Raw genomic sequence first — 16,470 nt, 5'->3', positions numbered from 1 at the left:
ATTTGTCAACAGTTAAATATCAAACATCTCATATTAAAATCCAGATTTCTACCTTCTGTTTAAAAATCGCAAGATCTGGCAATGCTGGGCTGGCATTCTCAGTGACAAACGTGAGAACGTGAGAATGAGTATGCCTCGTTCTGTGAGCTGCAGGTCAGTGGGACGCCTTTCCTCATGGCCTCCAGCCACTGAGGCCAGGGTATGTCAACACTTATTCCTGAGTTTACGCCATCAACCAAAGTTGAAACCCTTCTACGTCAATATTTAAGAGGGCAGGGCAGAGTGTAAATTTACTGTAGAAAAACAAATCCATCAGAACCTCTTTTTAAGGTAATTTTACCATAGTCATTCATTTAAAACATTTGGCTCAAGGTACAAACAGATTTGCACCAAACACACAATATGTATACGTCCAAGGTTGTTCATTGTAGCATTGTTTGAAATAGCAAAACACTGGAAGCTACTTAAATGTTCATCAGTAGGAGACTGGCTAAATAAATTATGGAATACCCACACAATGGAATACTGCACAGCTATTTTTAAAGGGAGAGAGAATAGAATAGATCTATTGTGTACCACTCAGAACAGTCTCTACTTTAAGAAACAAAAGAACGAAGGGGGATAGAAAGAAAGAAGAGAAACCAGTGATTTTTTTAAAAAATATATTTTATTGATTTTTTTTTTACAGAGAGGAAGAGAGAGGGATAGACAGCTAGAAACATCGATGAGAGAGAAACATCAATCAGCTGCCTCCTGCACACCCCCCACTGGGGATGTGCCCGCAACCAAGGCACATGCCCTTGACCAGAATCGAACCCGGGACCCCTCAGTCCGCAGGCCGACGCTCTATCCACTGAGCCAAACCGGTTTCGGCAAGAAACCAGTGATTTGAAGGGACCAATAATGTATAGTGTCAGACCATTCATGGGAACATATTTAAGGGGACAATGCACGTAAATGCATAGGAAGTTTCTGGAAGGATACACAAGGCCAAGTGCTACGTGGGTATAGGTAAAAGAAGCATAGGGAAGAGTTACTTTTTCACTTCTCTTTTTAAAATCATGAACATGTGTTACTTATATGATTTTTAAAATATATATTTTAATGATTAAAATAAAAACACATTGATGATGAAAGTAAAATTCCAGTTCAGAGAAAATTAATTTTTAAGAAAACTGTTATTCTCCAACAGTGTCAGGAAAAGCATGTGTAGCTATTTGACACTGACAGAGGGTCAGATTGCCATGAGTCACTATGATTTCACATATGAAAATAAAAACGCCCACCTCACTAGATTGGAAATATTCAATAAAATTTCTAGAAAGCACCAACCTTTGCCGACTCTTAAAAAGTTGCTCTCCCCAGCTCTCCCACGCTGCCCATCCCTGACTTGTGTCAAATGATAGCACATGAGCCAAAAACCAGTCTGGGATGGTTATCGCAAAACCCAAGATTTAAATTCCATTCCAGGTGAATTTCCTTCTGGATCACAGTCGGCCCTTGAAGAAGATGGGAGTATAGTCCTCAATCACAGAGCATTTCTTCAACTCTGCAGATGGTACCATCTCCATACAAGAACAATCCATTGTCTATTAAAGTTCCCATTTCAAAGAGACTCCAACACACCCATGTATTTTCCCCAAAAATGTCCTACCCCCTCTCCAACAACCCAGCGTGATGAGGAGTAGGAGCTAGAGATCCCACACGTCTACCCTTTTCTTTTCAGATCCCCTCCCTAGTGTCCCCTGTGAGCTCCCAAATGGTGCTGGAGGCCAAATATCCACCCTGCCCAGATGAGGAGAAGCCAATGTTCACGGAGCTCCCAGGCCAGAATTCTCTTCCCAGAACCCTTTGCTCTTTGGAGTATGGTCTCCCTCCATCTCCCTCACAACCTCAGCTCCTGGATCTGGCTACCCACCTCTGGGCAGGAGGTGATGAGAGATTAAATTTGCCCTTCAAGCTCGTCCCTTTGAACCGAAAGCCCTGGGAACCCCTACCCCCGTCCTCCTACACCCGCTCTCCCCAGGCCCACATACAGGTGGAGAGCACTGGGAAGCGTTCCCACAGTGCATTAGCTCCGAGCAGGGGAGGGGGAAGAGCGGTGTCACACTATCCAGCCTGTCAATAATTCATGAGTTTCAGACTGAGGGGCACCAGTCAGAGAGTCAGTTTTCCCCGATATGGGGAAAATTGGACGTAAGCTCTCTTATCTCATCGGGATGTGCTGAGGACCAAAACTGAGTACCACAGCTGTAACTTATTGGTTGAGGAATATACTATAAATCCATTGTGTGTTGTTATATTACTTGCTACCCACACACACCCTTTTGACTGCTGAAATCCCCTTTTTAGCTGATCAGCTAACCTATACATACACTAAATGAATCTTTAGCAAGTATAAATTCTATTAAACAGCAATCTCCCAAACTGAATTTCACAGACCAGCATTCTCTCTCCTCCAATTGTAGGGACTGACATAGGGTTCCCAAACTGGTGATTTCACCAACTCACAACATTTTCCTCAACCTACCCATCTGCTTTCATCAGCTTTTCTTAACAAAAAGACTAATACACACACGTACACACACAAAAGCAAAAGCCTATCCCAGAATAAAGGAATATCTGTTAAGTCAAATAAGCTTAGCTTTATGATACTCACTACATTTTCTTTATATTCTCATTTTGCCTTGAACTAGTGAAAACTTTGCCATGGATCAGTACCACTTCTCAGTCTGGCTTTTAGAGACCACTGGATTAAACCAATTCGGGCACTAGCACTTGGGTCTGCCAGGGCCTTTGTACAGTGTACCATAAGCCATCCAGATTTATTAATTCTCCCAGAAACTCTGCAGAGAGATCATTTCAGCCCACTTGGCAGAAGTGGAGGCTGAAGTCTTGGACACAATTTATAGTGGAGAGGACTTTATTCATCATCTACTCCAGCATTCTTAGTTTACAGATGAAGAGTCTGGCCTATGGCAGCAATAATAATTACTTTATGGTGGCAATAATTACTATGTTTAGTAGTTTACAGTTTATAAAGTGCTTTTACATTCAACAAATATTTATTGGAGGCTAGGACCTGGGGACTTGGTGGTTGTGAAGAAGAGAATGCTCCCGAGTTCTCTGTATTCCCACTGGTTGGGGGGCCCTCTAGCCTCCTTGTTACCACTTGGGCCCTGTATAATGGGGAAGTCCCCTTGTGGTAAAGGGTATCAGAGTCCTGTCCAGCCAGGATCTTTATCCCTGCACACTGGTTACCACACTGATCAGAGCCTGCCCTCCAGGCCTGTCAAGATGGAGGTGACCTTGAGCTAGAATGAAGGGCAGTGTCAGGCAGGCAGTGTCAGGCCTGGCCCAGCTGTCTCTCTCCCAGGCGCCTCCATCCTCACCTGAGACCCTCATGTAGTGCACACAGGCCTCATCTCTTTGGGCAATGGCAGAATAATTGTCCCCTTATGGGCTGTCATATATTTAGACCCAAACTTTTTCAGAGAAGGTCCATCCTGAAGTTCTGGGAAGCAAAAGCAACCAACTCAAAGCTGCACCCCCTCGCCCCCCAAAAAATGACGTGGGCAAGCAGATGTGGAAGGAGGGGTGCGAGGGGTTCCAGCAGTGGGGTGGGCTCTTCAGGAAATCTGGACGCACAGCACTGTCTGTCCCACACCCGCCAGAGCAGGGCAGGGGCTGCGGGGCGCGGCGGCCAAGCGCCGGCAGGGGGCGCCCGCAACCACAGCCTGTTCCCCGCGCGAAGTTGCCGGCGCAGAGCGGGAGGAGCGGTCCAGTCCCAGGGCGGGCCGGAGCCGGGAACGCGCGGGGAGGAGGCCCGCCCCTCGCACCGCCCCACCAGGGGGTGCGGGACCTTGCACCGCCGGTCGGCGCCATGCATAAGGCGGGGCTGCTGCTGGGCGGCTGTGTCCGGTCCTGGAAGTCGGTGCGGATGGCCAGCTCCAGGGTGGCGCGCCGGGACCCGCTCGCGAATAAGGTGGCCCTAGTAACGGCCTCCACCGAAGGGTGAGTGCCCGGCCCGGCGTCTTTGAGGCCCCCGTTGTCTGGAAACAGGCGGTAACTCCCGTCCTTTGCCTCCCGGGTCGCGTCCTCAGCCGCACACGCGGCCCAGGAAGTCAGGAACCACGTGGTTGGCCTGCAGCCTCCCCGTCTCCGGCCGCTGCCTCTGCGCCATGGCGCCAGCTCCGTGCTGCCCCCTCCAACCCAGGGCCTCCGTGCTCCGCGCTGCTCCAGTCCGCGGGCCCTGAGTCTAGGAAGACCAGATGCCAGAAGTTCAAGACAGCCCAGATTTTTAAAATACTATAAATAAATTATATATATATATATATATATATATATATATATATATATATATATATATATTTATTTATTTATTTATTTATAGTATTTACTATCCCACTGCCTCCATGGACTATGGAAGTGTTCCAGACACCCCATTTGGGCGCCTCGACAAGCCTCCCAGAACCGCGCCCCTTACCTAGACAGGACACAGACTCACGTATCCAAATTTTTGTTTGGCTGAGTCCATTCTGGCCTCCATTGCACAGCCTATCTCTGCACCCACCACGCTTGTCTATACTGCTTCTCATTACAGGACTTTGCTAGACACCAACTCTGCACGAATCTAAAATACAAATGTACTGGAAACGCCAATAGCTAACAATTGCAAAATGTATAACCCTCACTCCCAGGAGAGTAAAATTTAAAAAAAAAAAAATACATTTTTGACCAGAGACCCACCCTTTCATATGCACCCCAAACATAACTAACGATGGAATTTTGAGATGATGCAGACTAATAAGGTCGGTATTTGGGGGCAGGGCTCTTCCAGTCATGGAAGTGGCTGCTGCTGCCCCCCTAGCTCATTTCTTTCCCCTCAGTTCCTGCAGGGTATGGGGCCCGTACCCCATGGCGGTGGGGCCTGTGGAAAGTGATGTCACTTTCTGGGAACCTAGTCTGAGGCCAAAACCATAAGAAAATTAAGTAAACGAGCGTCCAAAAGGAGAGCTAGAATTCACACCAGGGCAGTCTGACTCCGGAGCCCGTGCTCTCGACCTCTTCCCCGTGCTCGCCTTGACCGTCCATATCTCTCTCTGCCCACAGGATCGGCTTGGCCATCGCCCGGCGGCTGGCCCAGGATGGGGCCCACGTGGTGGTCAGCAGCCGGAAGCAGCAGAACGTGGACCGGGCAGTGGCGGCGCTGCATGGGGAGGGGCTGAGCGTGACGGGCACCGTGTGCCACGTGGGGAAGGCTGAGGACCGGGAGCGGCTGGTGACCACGGTGAGCAGCAAGGATATGGGCACGCAGCCAGGAGGTGGCAGAAGGGAACCAGCCTCAGCCTCCTTCCCAGCTTTCCTGGACCACATGGGTGTGATCCAAGCCAGCACTATTAACTAAAACATAAGAGTGTGTTCTGCATACCCACACCCGTCCACCGGCACACTTTTATTGTGTGCCTTTCTGTTATGTCTCTAAGAATCATCCATCATCCCAGTCAGAGAATCAAAAACCACTCTAATGCTTCAGCCCTGCAGCAGCCCTTGGGGGCACCAAAAAAAAAACAAAAAAAAAAACACACACAAAAACAGCTGGTCCTGGTTCTCCGGTAGTTTGCAATCTAATTGGGCAGATGAGAAGGTTAGATACAATCACAAAATAGATGTTCCCCCCTGTGAGCAAATCAGCCATCAATCCCCAGTTCCTCAGCATAGAGGCAGTCCCTGGAAACCTGCAGGAGGAAGCCCATCATGTTTCAGCCACCTACTGTGTGCCATTCACTTTGTTCAGGGTGTTACACGGGTCATCTCTAAACCTGACAACAACCCAAACAAGGCAAAGACTCTTCTCCTTGTTTACACTCTGCTCAGAAAGGTGGAGCCACATCCCAAGGTCCAACAGCCAGTAAGAAAGGAGCTGAGAGTCATCCAGACCTGCCAAGCTGCCTGCCGACTGCCAGGCATTTCCCCATTGTCGTCAGGTCAGGCCTTTGTGCCCACTTGGACTTTACTCTCAAACGCAGGTCTAAGCCAGTGGCAGAGTTGGTACTTGGCACCAGCCTTCCAGCTACACAGGAAAATACGAACATCTGGCAAAGAGGCTCCCCTTCTCTCGGGCTCAGGGCCCACACTTTATTCCCTGGAGTGGAAGAGAGAATCTACCCAAGAATGGAAAGTGCGGGATTGTACTAACCAAATGACAGAAATAATTTGGGTAATATTAGAAGAGGAAGAAGAGGGGGAGGTTAAACAATGGTCGATGGCATAAGGTTATTCCATTTTGAAAGAACTGTTTGGGAATGCTCAAGTGAGCATTGGAGCCAGGCTTATGTGCCTCGGTTGGTTGAGCATGGTCCCATGCACCAAGAGGTCACCAGTTCCATTCCCAGTCAGGGCACATGCTAGGGTTATGGGTTTGACCCCCAGGAGGGGGCATGCAGGAGGCAGCCAGTCAGTGTTTCATCAATGTTTCTATCCCTCTCCCTTCCTCTCTCTCTAAAAAAACAACAAAAACATATCCTATATAATAAAAGGGTAATATGCAAATTAACCATCACTCCATCACAAAGATGGTGGTGCCCATAGCCACAAGATGGCGGCACCCAGTCCTCTCAGCCCCGCCGGAGTCCCCCAGTCCCGGGGGAGCAGCCGCTGAGAGCGGGCAGTGTGAACGGCCTGGTGGAATGCCTCGTCGCCGCGGCGACAAGGCAAGCATTCTGCGCCCCACTGTGGATGGGCCTCTGGGCCGCAAAGAGCCTCTGGACAGCGGGCACGGAGCGGCCAGGCCCCGCAGAGAGCTACTGGCGCAGGGATTCATGGTCAGGGCTACTAGTTTAAATATATGTACCTGTGTGTTTTTTTTAAACGTGGTTGGAGAAAGCCAAATGTAAGTTGAAGAAAGTGGCCTCGTCTGGCATAGGCTGCTGGACAAAGCCCGAGATTGGGACCTTGATCCTGAGGCTGAAGGGAGCCATCTGGGATGCTGGGCCAATTAGTGACTAGCCGTATGAAAGTATGTAGAAACTTAATGTCAAAATCCTGGAGCCCTGGCCCAGTGGTGAAGCTTGAGAACTAGGTGGGATGGGCATGGAGTAGGACAGGATTCCAGATGACCCTGCAAAATGAGCAGGCGGCCCAGGGGGGACTGAGGGAAGAGGAGAGCACCGTCAGCCCCACAGCAGAGGGCACAGGGTCAGGGGTGCGGTGTCGTGGGCTGGTGGGAAGGAGGGGGCACTGGGGCCTCCACAGCCTCCCAGAGGAGTTTCGACATCCTTGTCCGAAATAAGAGGCCACGTGAGGTTTTGAGCAAGATGAAGATGTTATTAAAGAAAGAGAATCTGGCACTGGTAGGAAGGATGTACTGGAATAGAGGAAACTGAGCCAAGGAGATCAGTGAAGACGCTGTTGCAGTCACTCCGGCCTGGAGCAGTGGTGGTGGGACCAATGGGTATGCCCAAGAGACGCTTAGTGGAACCAGCCAAGACTCTTTTCTAACCCGGTGTCCAGAAATGGGAAACAGAAGAGAGGAGCAGAATGACCCTTCGCGCAATGCCAGGTGGAGAATAATAGGATACTTGTTAGCAACTGGAGATGTGTGCTACCCATTGCCAGCTGTCAGCCTGTGATGAGGAAAGCTGTGCTCTGAGGATAGTGACTACCCAGTAACCTCCTAACCTGCACCTTGAAGCTTCTCAAAGGTGTGGTGAGTGGAAACCAGATCAGCCGCTGCTCCACTTGATTATATTTTTCTAAAAAATATACCTATCACACCCTAGCCGGCATGCTCAGTGGTTAGAGTGTCAGCCTTCACACCAAAGGGTCTCGGGCACATACCTGGGCTACGGGCTTGCTCCCCGCCCCGTGAGGGCTCATGCGAGAGGCAACCAATCAATGTGTCTCTCTTCCATCAATGTCTCTCTCTCTCTCTCCCTCCTCCCTCCTTCCACTCTCTCTGAAAAAGCAATGGAAAAAATATCCTCAGGACACAGAGCAAACAATGCTTAACTACTTTTGTTTAGTGATCGCACAATTTAGAGAAAGACTTAGGAGACACCAGCTGGATAGCCAGAATACCTTTCTCATTAATCTTCTATGGTCCTCTTATCTCTGTTCAATCAAAACCCAGCCTCCTCCCCTGTCCATGCTGATAGGCCTAGAAGGGGAGGGATGCACAGCAGAAGTAGAAAAGCGTTCCAGGTGCAATCCACCACCTTCTCCCCACCCCCAAAGACACATGCACAGGCCGCAGCACACAACACTTGCTAACGTATTCTGCTCTTTGTGAGTCACAAGTCCCTAGGCTAGGCTTACACGGAGCCAAGGCAAATGACCGGGGCTTTGTGCCTGGACACTAAAATTTAGAGAGCGCAAGAAAGTATTGATACCGGTTTTAAAAGATTATGTGGTTTTACATTTTTGTGAAATTTACATGTTGACAGCTCAGGCGTTCAAAACATCTGAGCTTAGCACCTAGTTAGCAAGAATAATTAGTTAAAACGGGAGCTAGCAGATGGTACACATTGTTAATAACACCCCTCCCTGCGCCAAATCGTGAAGCACAGAGTCAACGGAGAGCCCATTTAATGCCGCTTGCCCCAGGCATCAGAATTGCTGGCTCTGGCCCCGACTAGTGTGGCTTGGTTGGACCATCATCCTGTACATCTAAAGGTTACAGGCTCAATTCCTGATCAGGGCACATACCTAAGTTGCGGTTCAATCCCCAGTCGGGGTATGTATGGGAGGCAACAGATCAATGATTCTCTCTCACATCGATGATATTCTCTCTCTCTCTCTCTCTCTCTCTCTCTCTCTCTCTCTCTCCCTCCCTCCCTCCCTCCCTCTCTCTAAAAATCAAAAACAGCCCTAGCCAGTTTTTCTCAGTGGTGAGAGCATCAGCCCTTGGACCAAGGGGCGGAGGGTTTGATTCCCAGTCAAGGGCATGTGCCTTGGTTCCTGGTTCACTCCCCACCCCCAGTCAGGGCACATGCAGGAGGCAACTGGTCCATGTGTCTCTCTCACATTGATGTGTGTCTGTCTGTCTGTCTGTCTGTCTGTCTGTCTGTCTCTCTCTCTCTCCCCTCCTCCCTCCCTTTCACTTTCTGAAAATTAATGGAAAAAATACCCTCATGTGAGGATTTAAAAAGCAACAACAATAAAAGCATATCCTCGGATGAGGATAGCAAAAAATTGCCAGTACTGGGCAAATGCAAAGTCTGATTTCAGGGTGGTATGTTGGCAGATTCTGTTTGGCCAATCATTATTCCAGCACATTCCTGCTACCACATACTTACTACTTAGTAAGGAGGTGAGATGTTACCCTTGGTTTCCCCAGTTTCAATCTCAGCTCTGCCTTGAATCTTCCATGCCTCCAAGCCATTAAAGGGAGGTGGAGGGATGCCATGATCACCAAGTACAGAACTGCTTTAATCCCAGGACCGATTTCAGTTCTGCCACCACTAACTAGCTTTGTGCCCTGAGCAAATCACTCTGCCTCTCCCAAAGACCAAAATGAATAGGCCTCCTGTGCTTAGCTGACCCTAATATGTCATTCCTGACTTAGAGGGTCTTGAGAAATTAACTTACCTGGACCTTAGAGTTATCACCTTCACCATGAGGACATGAGGCTAACCGATCTAAAGGCCCCTCCCAGTGGTAACTTTCTATGAGTCCATTTAAACCAGTTCCTCCATTCAGGGAGGTGTGGAAAGGTTGAGTTTGAGATAATGGTAACTCATATCAAGGAGAACTGGACAGTAAGCACTTGGAGAAATGGGACTGGGATTCCGTGTGAAAAGAAGAGGGTCTAGAAATAGATTTTGAGGTGACAGCGATGCCATGAGAATAAAGGAGCACCCCAAAGAGAAGGTGTAATGAGCAAAGGGTCAGCGATAGCCTTAGAAGAAGTGGGGGCAGGAAGAAAAGGTGTCAAAGAAGTAAGACGACCTTAAGTGTTTAGCAGCAGAGGTGAGGGTAGTTTTAGAGAAAAATGCTTCAAGAAACAGATGTCATTCTGACATCATTTTGTTCCTAACAAGGAATTCTCTGTCACCATTAGTCAACGTGCATCCCCAACTGACCCGAAGCCCTGATTCAGACCTTACTCCCTCCAGGCCGTGAAGCTTCACGGGGGCATCGACATCCTGGTCTCCAACGCTGCCGTCAACCCTTTCTTCGGAAACCTCATGGACGTCACCGAGGAGGTGTGGGACAAGGTAAGAAGGAATAAAGCAGCCAGGGGCGGGCCTCAGAGAACAGCACAAACTCGGTCTGCTCTTACATACATTTGTCAGGTGCCACGTACTAGTACATGTGAGCAATGCTTGGGATTTGCACCTGGGGTGCACCTGGGAAAGGGCTGGTGGGGCGTGGCTTCCTCTCTCCCTGCCCATCTCTTTCACTGCTGCTTCTCCCAGTTTTGTCTTCTTCCATTCGCTCCTTCCTAGCGACCTCCTTCCCTGCGCCCCAGCCTTCACTGTGCCCTTATCCAGGTGTTCTTCCTGGTTTATTTCCAGCAGGCATGGCAGCTAATCTGCCAATAACTGATACATTTAAATTTGCGCACCATCTGTCCCCTTGTTCAGCTGCCAAAAAAAAAGAGTATTTCTTGTGAGTTGGAAAACTTTAATAGCTGCTAGTTCCGTGAAATACCAATTCTGGTGAAATGGCCTGAGTTGCTGCTTTATAACATGCAGCCTTTGGAAAAGACCTGCGCTCTTTTCTTCTTCACTGCAACCAGTAAATTGGAGATCCCGCTGTCCAAATTCAAGTGTGGAATTTTGGGTTTTCTGTGAATGTGTATAATTACACTACATTTATAATATATTTCACTCACCTACATCCTTTAATTGTAAAGCCTCAATTAAAAGACCTGTGTTTATTAAGGTTAATATTCCCACATGATTTGGAAATGCCAGGTTTTTTATAGTTGCCCCTAGTTTTGCTTTTCTTCTGATGTCATCAATATCTCAACACTGAAGTTTAAGAATCCAAAAATATTGTACTTTATCGGTGTTTCACAGACATAGAGACCAAAGTGCCCAATGTTCTTCAGTGAGTCGGTTCCTGATTGATATTCTTTAAAGTAGGAAAACATCTTTCATGAGCAGTCTGAATGGAGACCACAGGAAAATAATTTTACACCAAGTAATTTTTCTTTTCAGTTTGCATTTAAAAGAAATATCACAGAACATCAAATCTAAATGCCAGGGTTGATTCTTGATTAAACCTTGGATTTTTCAAATAAGGACAAATGGGAGCACCGCCAATGTTGCTCAGGGGTTGAGCATCAGCCTATGAACCAGGAGGTCACGGTTCGATTCCGTGGTCAGGGTACATGCCCAGGTTAGGGCCTCTATCCCCAGTAGGGGGCGCGCAGGAGGCAGCCGATTGATGATCTCATCATTGATGTTTCTATCTCTCTCTCCCTCTCCCTTCCTCTCTCTGAAATCAATAAAAACTTTTTTTTTTAAATAAAAGAACATATGGGAGACAATTGGGGAAATTTTATTATGGACAGCACATTAGGTAAAGTCATTATTATCAGTGTTAAATTTCTTGGGTGTGATCATGGATTATAATCTCTTAGAGAATATCCATAAGTATTAGTGTTAGAGCATTATGACACCTGCAACTTAACCTTCAGTGGTTCCGGAAAAAACATAGGGCAAGTGGGACAAAATGTGAACAGTTGATGAATCTAGGTAAAAGATATCCATTGCACTTCTTTTTAAACTTTTCCATACGATTGAAATTTTTCAAAATAAGAGTTTGCCAGGGGCCGTGGGAGGGGACGATCTCAGCGCAGTGGTGATGTGTTTGTTTTAAATTGTGGGCGTGAGGTTTTTATTCCAGCCCATGCCCCAGCTTCCCCAAAATGATCCCACTCCTCCTCATAATCCCACTTTCCAACAAATGTTCAGCCAGACAGTCCATCCTGGAGGGCCAGGAGCATCCCAGTCCCTGAGCTCAGGAGCCAGAGGAGTGTGGGAATGCCCCAGGGGCCAAGGTCAGGCCACATTTTCCCGGGGAAGCACAGCCCACTCCATGGCAGACCCCAGGAGGCCAACCTAATTCCAGGCTCTCCCTGATTAGAAGAAACAGAGAAAATCCAGCTCAAATCCAACATAGCCCTGAGAGTCTAGGTCCATTCGAGGCCAAATCACACTTGGCTAGTTAGGAAACAAGATGAACCAGGCTCCATGCTTTCTCACCCAAGCCTAATGTTCATCCTCTCACTGAATGCGCTGGTGAAAGACACTTCTTTCTCCCTGGACCTTGGTTTCTTCACTTGTAAGGTCCCAGAAATCATCTCTAAGATCTCCACCAGCCCCATCAGGCAGATCTGAGAGAACCTATTATGGCTGCTCATACCCTGCCCTCTCTAGCTCTCCCCTCATGCTGTTCCCCTTCTTCTCTCGGTTTCAGATTCTGGACATTAATGTGAAGGCCACAGCCCTGATGACTAAGGCAGTGGTGCCAGAGATGGAGAAACGAGGGTACAGAGAAGGAGAGGGAGCTGGGGTGTGACGGCCCCACGTGGTCTGAGGGCGGGGGGTCTCTGCTGGGAAGAGGGTCATTCTCTTCTTTTTCCAGAGGCGGCTCAGTGGTGATTGTGGCCTCCATAGCAGCCTACACCCCGTTTCCTGTAAGAGCCCCTTCCTCTGCTACTTCCATCCCTTCCTCCATCTTGCACCTTCCTACCCTCCCGTCACCCTAAGAAGTTTGTGTCCCCTTTTGCAATCACACCATAAAACAGATGCCCGGTCTCCACGAACCCCAGCATTGGGGAGGGTTCACCTCAAGACCATTTTCTAACTGGGACCCTCCATTACAGGAGATGCCCTGTTATCTGCTGCCCTTTATGTCTTCCAATAAGAACCAAGAATGAACCAGGAACAAAGAGACTAACCCATGTTTCCTTTCCCCCAGGGCCTGGGCCCTTACAACGTTAGTAAGACAGCCTTGCTGGGCCTCGGCAAGAACCTGGCCATAGAACTGGCCCAAAGTAACATAAGGGTGAACTGCCTGGCGCCCGGAATCATCAAGACTAACTTCAGCCAAGTGGTGAGGAGGGGCTGTCCTGCATCCTGCTGGGAAAGCTGGCGCCGGGGTCCTGAGCTCCCCATCACTCCTGCTCCCCTCCCCAGCTTTTCTGTCGCCCCCCTCCGTGCCAGCCACCTGGCCAGACCAGACCCGTTCTTCCTTCCTCCGGGTGTTCGGTGGACACTGAGAAGTTCAGACTCTGCTCACGCCGTTCCATATCCCCTTAAGTGGGTGGGAATGGGGAGAGCCAGTGAAATGCCTCACTGGGATCTGAAAAGAATGAAACGGAAGAGGGCAGTGGGGAGAGGCTGGGGGCTAGGCAGAACTAGGAAGTGGAAGAGAGCGTCTCTCCACCCTTCCTCTCCAGCGATGTGCGGGTGGGCAGTTCCCCCCTGCTGGTCCCCCCTTTCTTCTTTCACATAGAGATTCCCCTTTTCCTGCAGCTATGGATGGACAAGGCAAGAGAGGAGAGCTTAAAAGAAGCCCTACGGATAAGAAGGTGAGGTGTCACACAGAGTTAAGAGGGATAAAGATGGGAGATATGGCCCCTCGCACAGCCCACATCTCACGTCTCCTGGTCCCACAGACAACGGGGGCACGCTCTCCTCTGCCTCAAACGCACACACTTCACAAGCTGGTGAACGCTGCGTCACCACAGTGAGGGCGGGAGACAGGCGTCTGCTTCCATTGCCAAAAACAAACACAGATGAGTCCAGGCTTCGGCAGGGAAGAGCTCTGGAAGAGGCCCTGACTCCTCCCTCCAGCTGGCTGCTTGCCTCCACCTCTAGGCATCCCTAGCTGGTAGGGACCAAAACCAAAACACGCTTTTTTAGTTCTCTTTGAATAAAAAGCCATGTGTGTTTTTTAAAGTCATGTTTTCAAAGCTCAGGTTGATGATCCTACAACCCAAATAAAAGGACTGGAGAGCTTTTACTCTGTCCCAAAACTCCCCTTGCCTAAGAAAACTAGCCTGTTCCCCAAGGGGCTGGACGCACTGTTGGAGCACCTTCACCTGGCTCCCTGTCCTCCAAGTTCCCTGCCTCTCTCCAACTTGTGGCTTCTGGGAACTCTGGTCTTCAGCTTCTCCATCTTGTCCCTCAAGGACTACTTGTGCAAACGGGCCTACTTAAGGAAGAAGATCCCCTCCAGTGCTCCCAAAGCCAGCTGATGTCAGGCATGAGCTGCAGGCCTAGTTCACAACTCGCTAATAAGTCAGGGTGTTGTCTTTCTAGAGCCCCAGTGATTCACTGGCCCCACGCTTCTCAATCATGGGTGCCTATTCCATTCAGCTAGGGAGCTTACGAAACTACAGATGGTCAGGCCCCACTCCCAAAGATTTTTTATTATTATTATTGCTTAAAGCGAGAGGGAGAGAGAAACTTCAATTTGTTGTTCCACTTATGTATGCATTCATTGGTTGTTTCTTGTATGTGCCCTGACTGGGGATTGAACCCACAGCCTTGGTGTATTGGGTCGATGCTCTAATCAACTGAGCTACCCAGCCAGGGCCCAAAGATTCTTTCTTATTGGTCCAAGGCAGGTCCTGGGCATCTTTTGGGCGGGGAGGGGGGCGAGAAGGGGGGCGAGGCGGGGGAGGGAGGAGGTGTTAAGCCTTCCTGATGATTACAATGTGCAGCTAGGATGAAGAACCACTAACCTAGGTTTGAGATACGCACTCTGCCCCACCTCTAGAGAAGTCTGGCAGTTATGTTAAAATGTTCCCAACTAAGCAATCACTGATACAAACACTGAGAATTAGCACATTCTCACAAAATGAACCTGACTCTAAGGGACAAAAATAGATTCCTGAAAATGTTATCTGTGAATTAAAGCTGTGCAAATGGAGTCATTTTAAATAAACCATTTACTACCTCACAGACTCCCTGACACTTGACTAGTATACACACATGTGAAACAAATTATTTGAAGTATAAAATAGCTGCTCACAAGTTTATCTATAAAATTTTGAATTTTGGTGTCCTCGGTTCTCTGAAGAACAAAGTATCTCTATTATTTGACTATAACTTGTAGTGGTTTTTTTCAGAGCACAGTATTTATGCTCATACTAAATTATAACAGCTTATCATCATGATAACCCAATTTGATGGACTTGTACACTGGTCCTGAAAAATCAACTGATACTTATTGATTAAGCAAATTTCATTCTCTGTGGGGGCCTGGCCTGTTTGATTTTTACCCCCTTCTTCGTTTTCCCTATACCCCAGGTTAGGCGAGCCAGAAGACTGTGCAGGCATCGTGTCTTTCCTGTGCTCTGAAGATGCCAGCTACATCACTGGGGAAACAGTGACAGTGGCTGGAGGAGCCCCCTCCCGCCTCTGAGTACCTGGAGAGAGTCTACCAGGGCAGAGACTGGGCTTCCACCCCCATCGGGTTCCAGCACTAATCTACCAGCCTTCACCACCTCTGCCTATCATACTGCTCACCTTTCCCCACCCCCAGAAATCACTTACGCCCTGTGACAAGATCCAGCCTTCCCTGCCATCAGGGTTTGGTCTTATGAGGATTCCTGTTGTTGCTGTAGCCTTGGATAAAGACTTCCCCTGAGGACACAGGATAGGCCTGCTGAGTAGGCTGAGTCTACCTTGGCAAAAAAAAAATTAAAAAAATTGCTTTTATTTCCTGGCATGGGGCAATTTGAGGGAGATGGGAGAGAAGGACCTGGAGTTGAAGGAGGAGCTGGGAAGGTTGGAAATTAATTTACAAATCAGGTGCCAATAAAATGCAGATGATCGTGTTGCTTTAACTCAATGTGTTCATTTTTTTAGTGTGGGGTGCACAGGTGTGGTAGCTGAGCAGAGAGCATAAGTCTGAGTGAACTGGATCTCTGGATCCCCTAACCTTCCTCCCTGGCTCCAGGACCTGAGCGTGTTGCCTGGGGTGGAGGTGTCTGCAGAGCTGCCAGCTGGAAGGAGGCGGCATGGGAACTCCCAGAGCGCCACAGGGATCCCCAAGGCTGGGCAGCGGGAGAGGAAGGACGAACTCCCCCCAGATCTGGCCAGGTCCTCTCCTGGCATTGCCGTGGGCCCCGAGTTCCCTCGCAGGTCAGCGAGGACGAGCTGGACCGGCCGCCCGAACGAACGGGAAAAGGAAGGGGCCTTGCCAGGATGATCCGGGGTACCCAGGTCCACAAACAAAAGAAATGGGTTTTGCTCGTGATGCTCGAGGAGTGTGTGGCACGCAAAGCGGGGACGCTGTCCCCGGCTTAGGAGATGGCCCGGGCTCCTGGCAACACGCACCAGGCGTCGCACGCGGGAGCCGGCGGGAGGGGTGGGCGCGAGCGCGCGGGGTCTCACGCAGCTGGGAGGCGCGGCACGCATGCTCAGTCCCGCACTTCCCCGGGCGGGCGGGGGACCCGGCGCCGGGAGGCGGGGGCAGGAGCGCTCACGCAGCCGCCCCGACTGG

The 16,470-nt window shown here is 49.3% G+C and overlaps 1 protein-coding gene across 2 annotated transcripts; it reads left to right on the top strand.

Annotated features, from left to right (window-relative positions):
- The first annotated feature begins 3,813 nt into the window (after nt 1–3,813).
- Nucleotides 3,814–15,811, top strand: LOC307098201 (dehydrogenase/reductase SDR family member 4). Of its 2 annotated transcripts, XM_079768850.1 has the most exons (8): nt 3,818–4,014; nt 5,113–5,290; nt 10,116–10,217; nt 12,430–12,500; nt 12,598–12,649; nt 12,934–13,068; nt 13,491–13,546; nt 15,273–15,811. In XM_079768850.1, exons 1-8 carry the CDS (start codon nt 3,884–3,886, stop codon nt 15,385–15,387), a joined length of 840 nt encoding a protein of 279 aa, XP_079624976.1. In that variant the 5' UTR covers nt 3,818–3,883; the 3' UTR covers nt 15,388–15,811. The 2 variants fall into 2 exon arrangements, with proteins under 2 accessions (XP_079624977.1, XP_079624976.1); XM_079768851.1 differs by lacking the exons at nt 12,430–12,500; nt 12,598–12,649 and having other exon boundaries at nt 3,814–4,014.
- Nucleotides 15,812–16,470: the final 659 nt, after the last annotated feature.

The sequence above is a fragment of the Cnephaeus nilssonii genome (assembly GCF_951640355.1).
Source record: "Cnephaeus nilssonii genome assembly, chromosome: 4".
Taxonomy (NCBI): domain Eukaryota; kingdom Metazoa; phylum Chordata; class Mammalia; order Chiroptera; family Vespertilionidae; genus Cnephaeus; species Cnephaeus nilssonii.
This window is presented reverse-complemented; position numbering and strand designations above follow the sequence as displayed.

What these genes read in the sequence shown, in the direction of transcription:
- LOC307098201 (XM_079768850.1), top strand. Translation starts at nt 3,884, where the DNA reads ATGCATAAGGCGGGGCTGCTGCTGGGCGGCTGTGTCCGGTCCTGGAAG. An exon ending in GTAACGGCCTCCACCGAAGG is followed by an intron (nt 4,015 to 5,112) that starts GTGAGTGCCCGG and finishes CTCTGCCCACAG; the next exon opens with GATCGGCTTGGCCATCGCCC. An exon ending in AGACTAACTTCAGCCAAGTG is followed by an intron (nt 13,069 to 13,490) that starts GTGAGGAGGGGC and finishes CTTTTCCTGCAG; the next exon opens with CTATGGATGGACAAGGCAAG.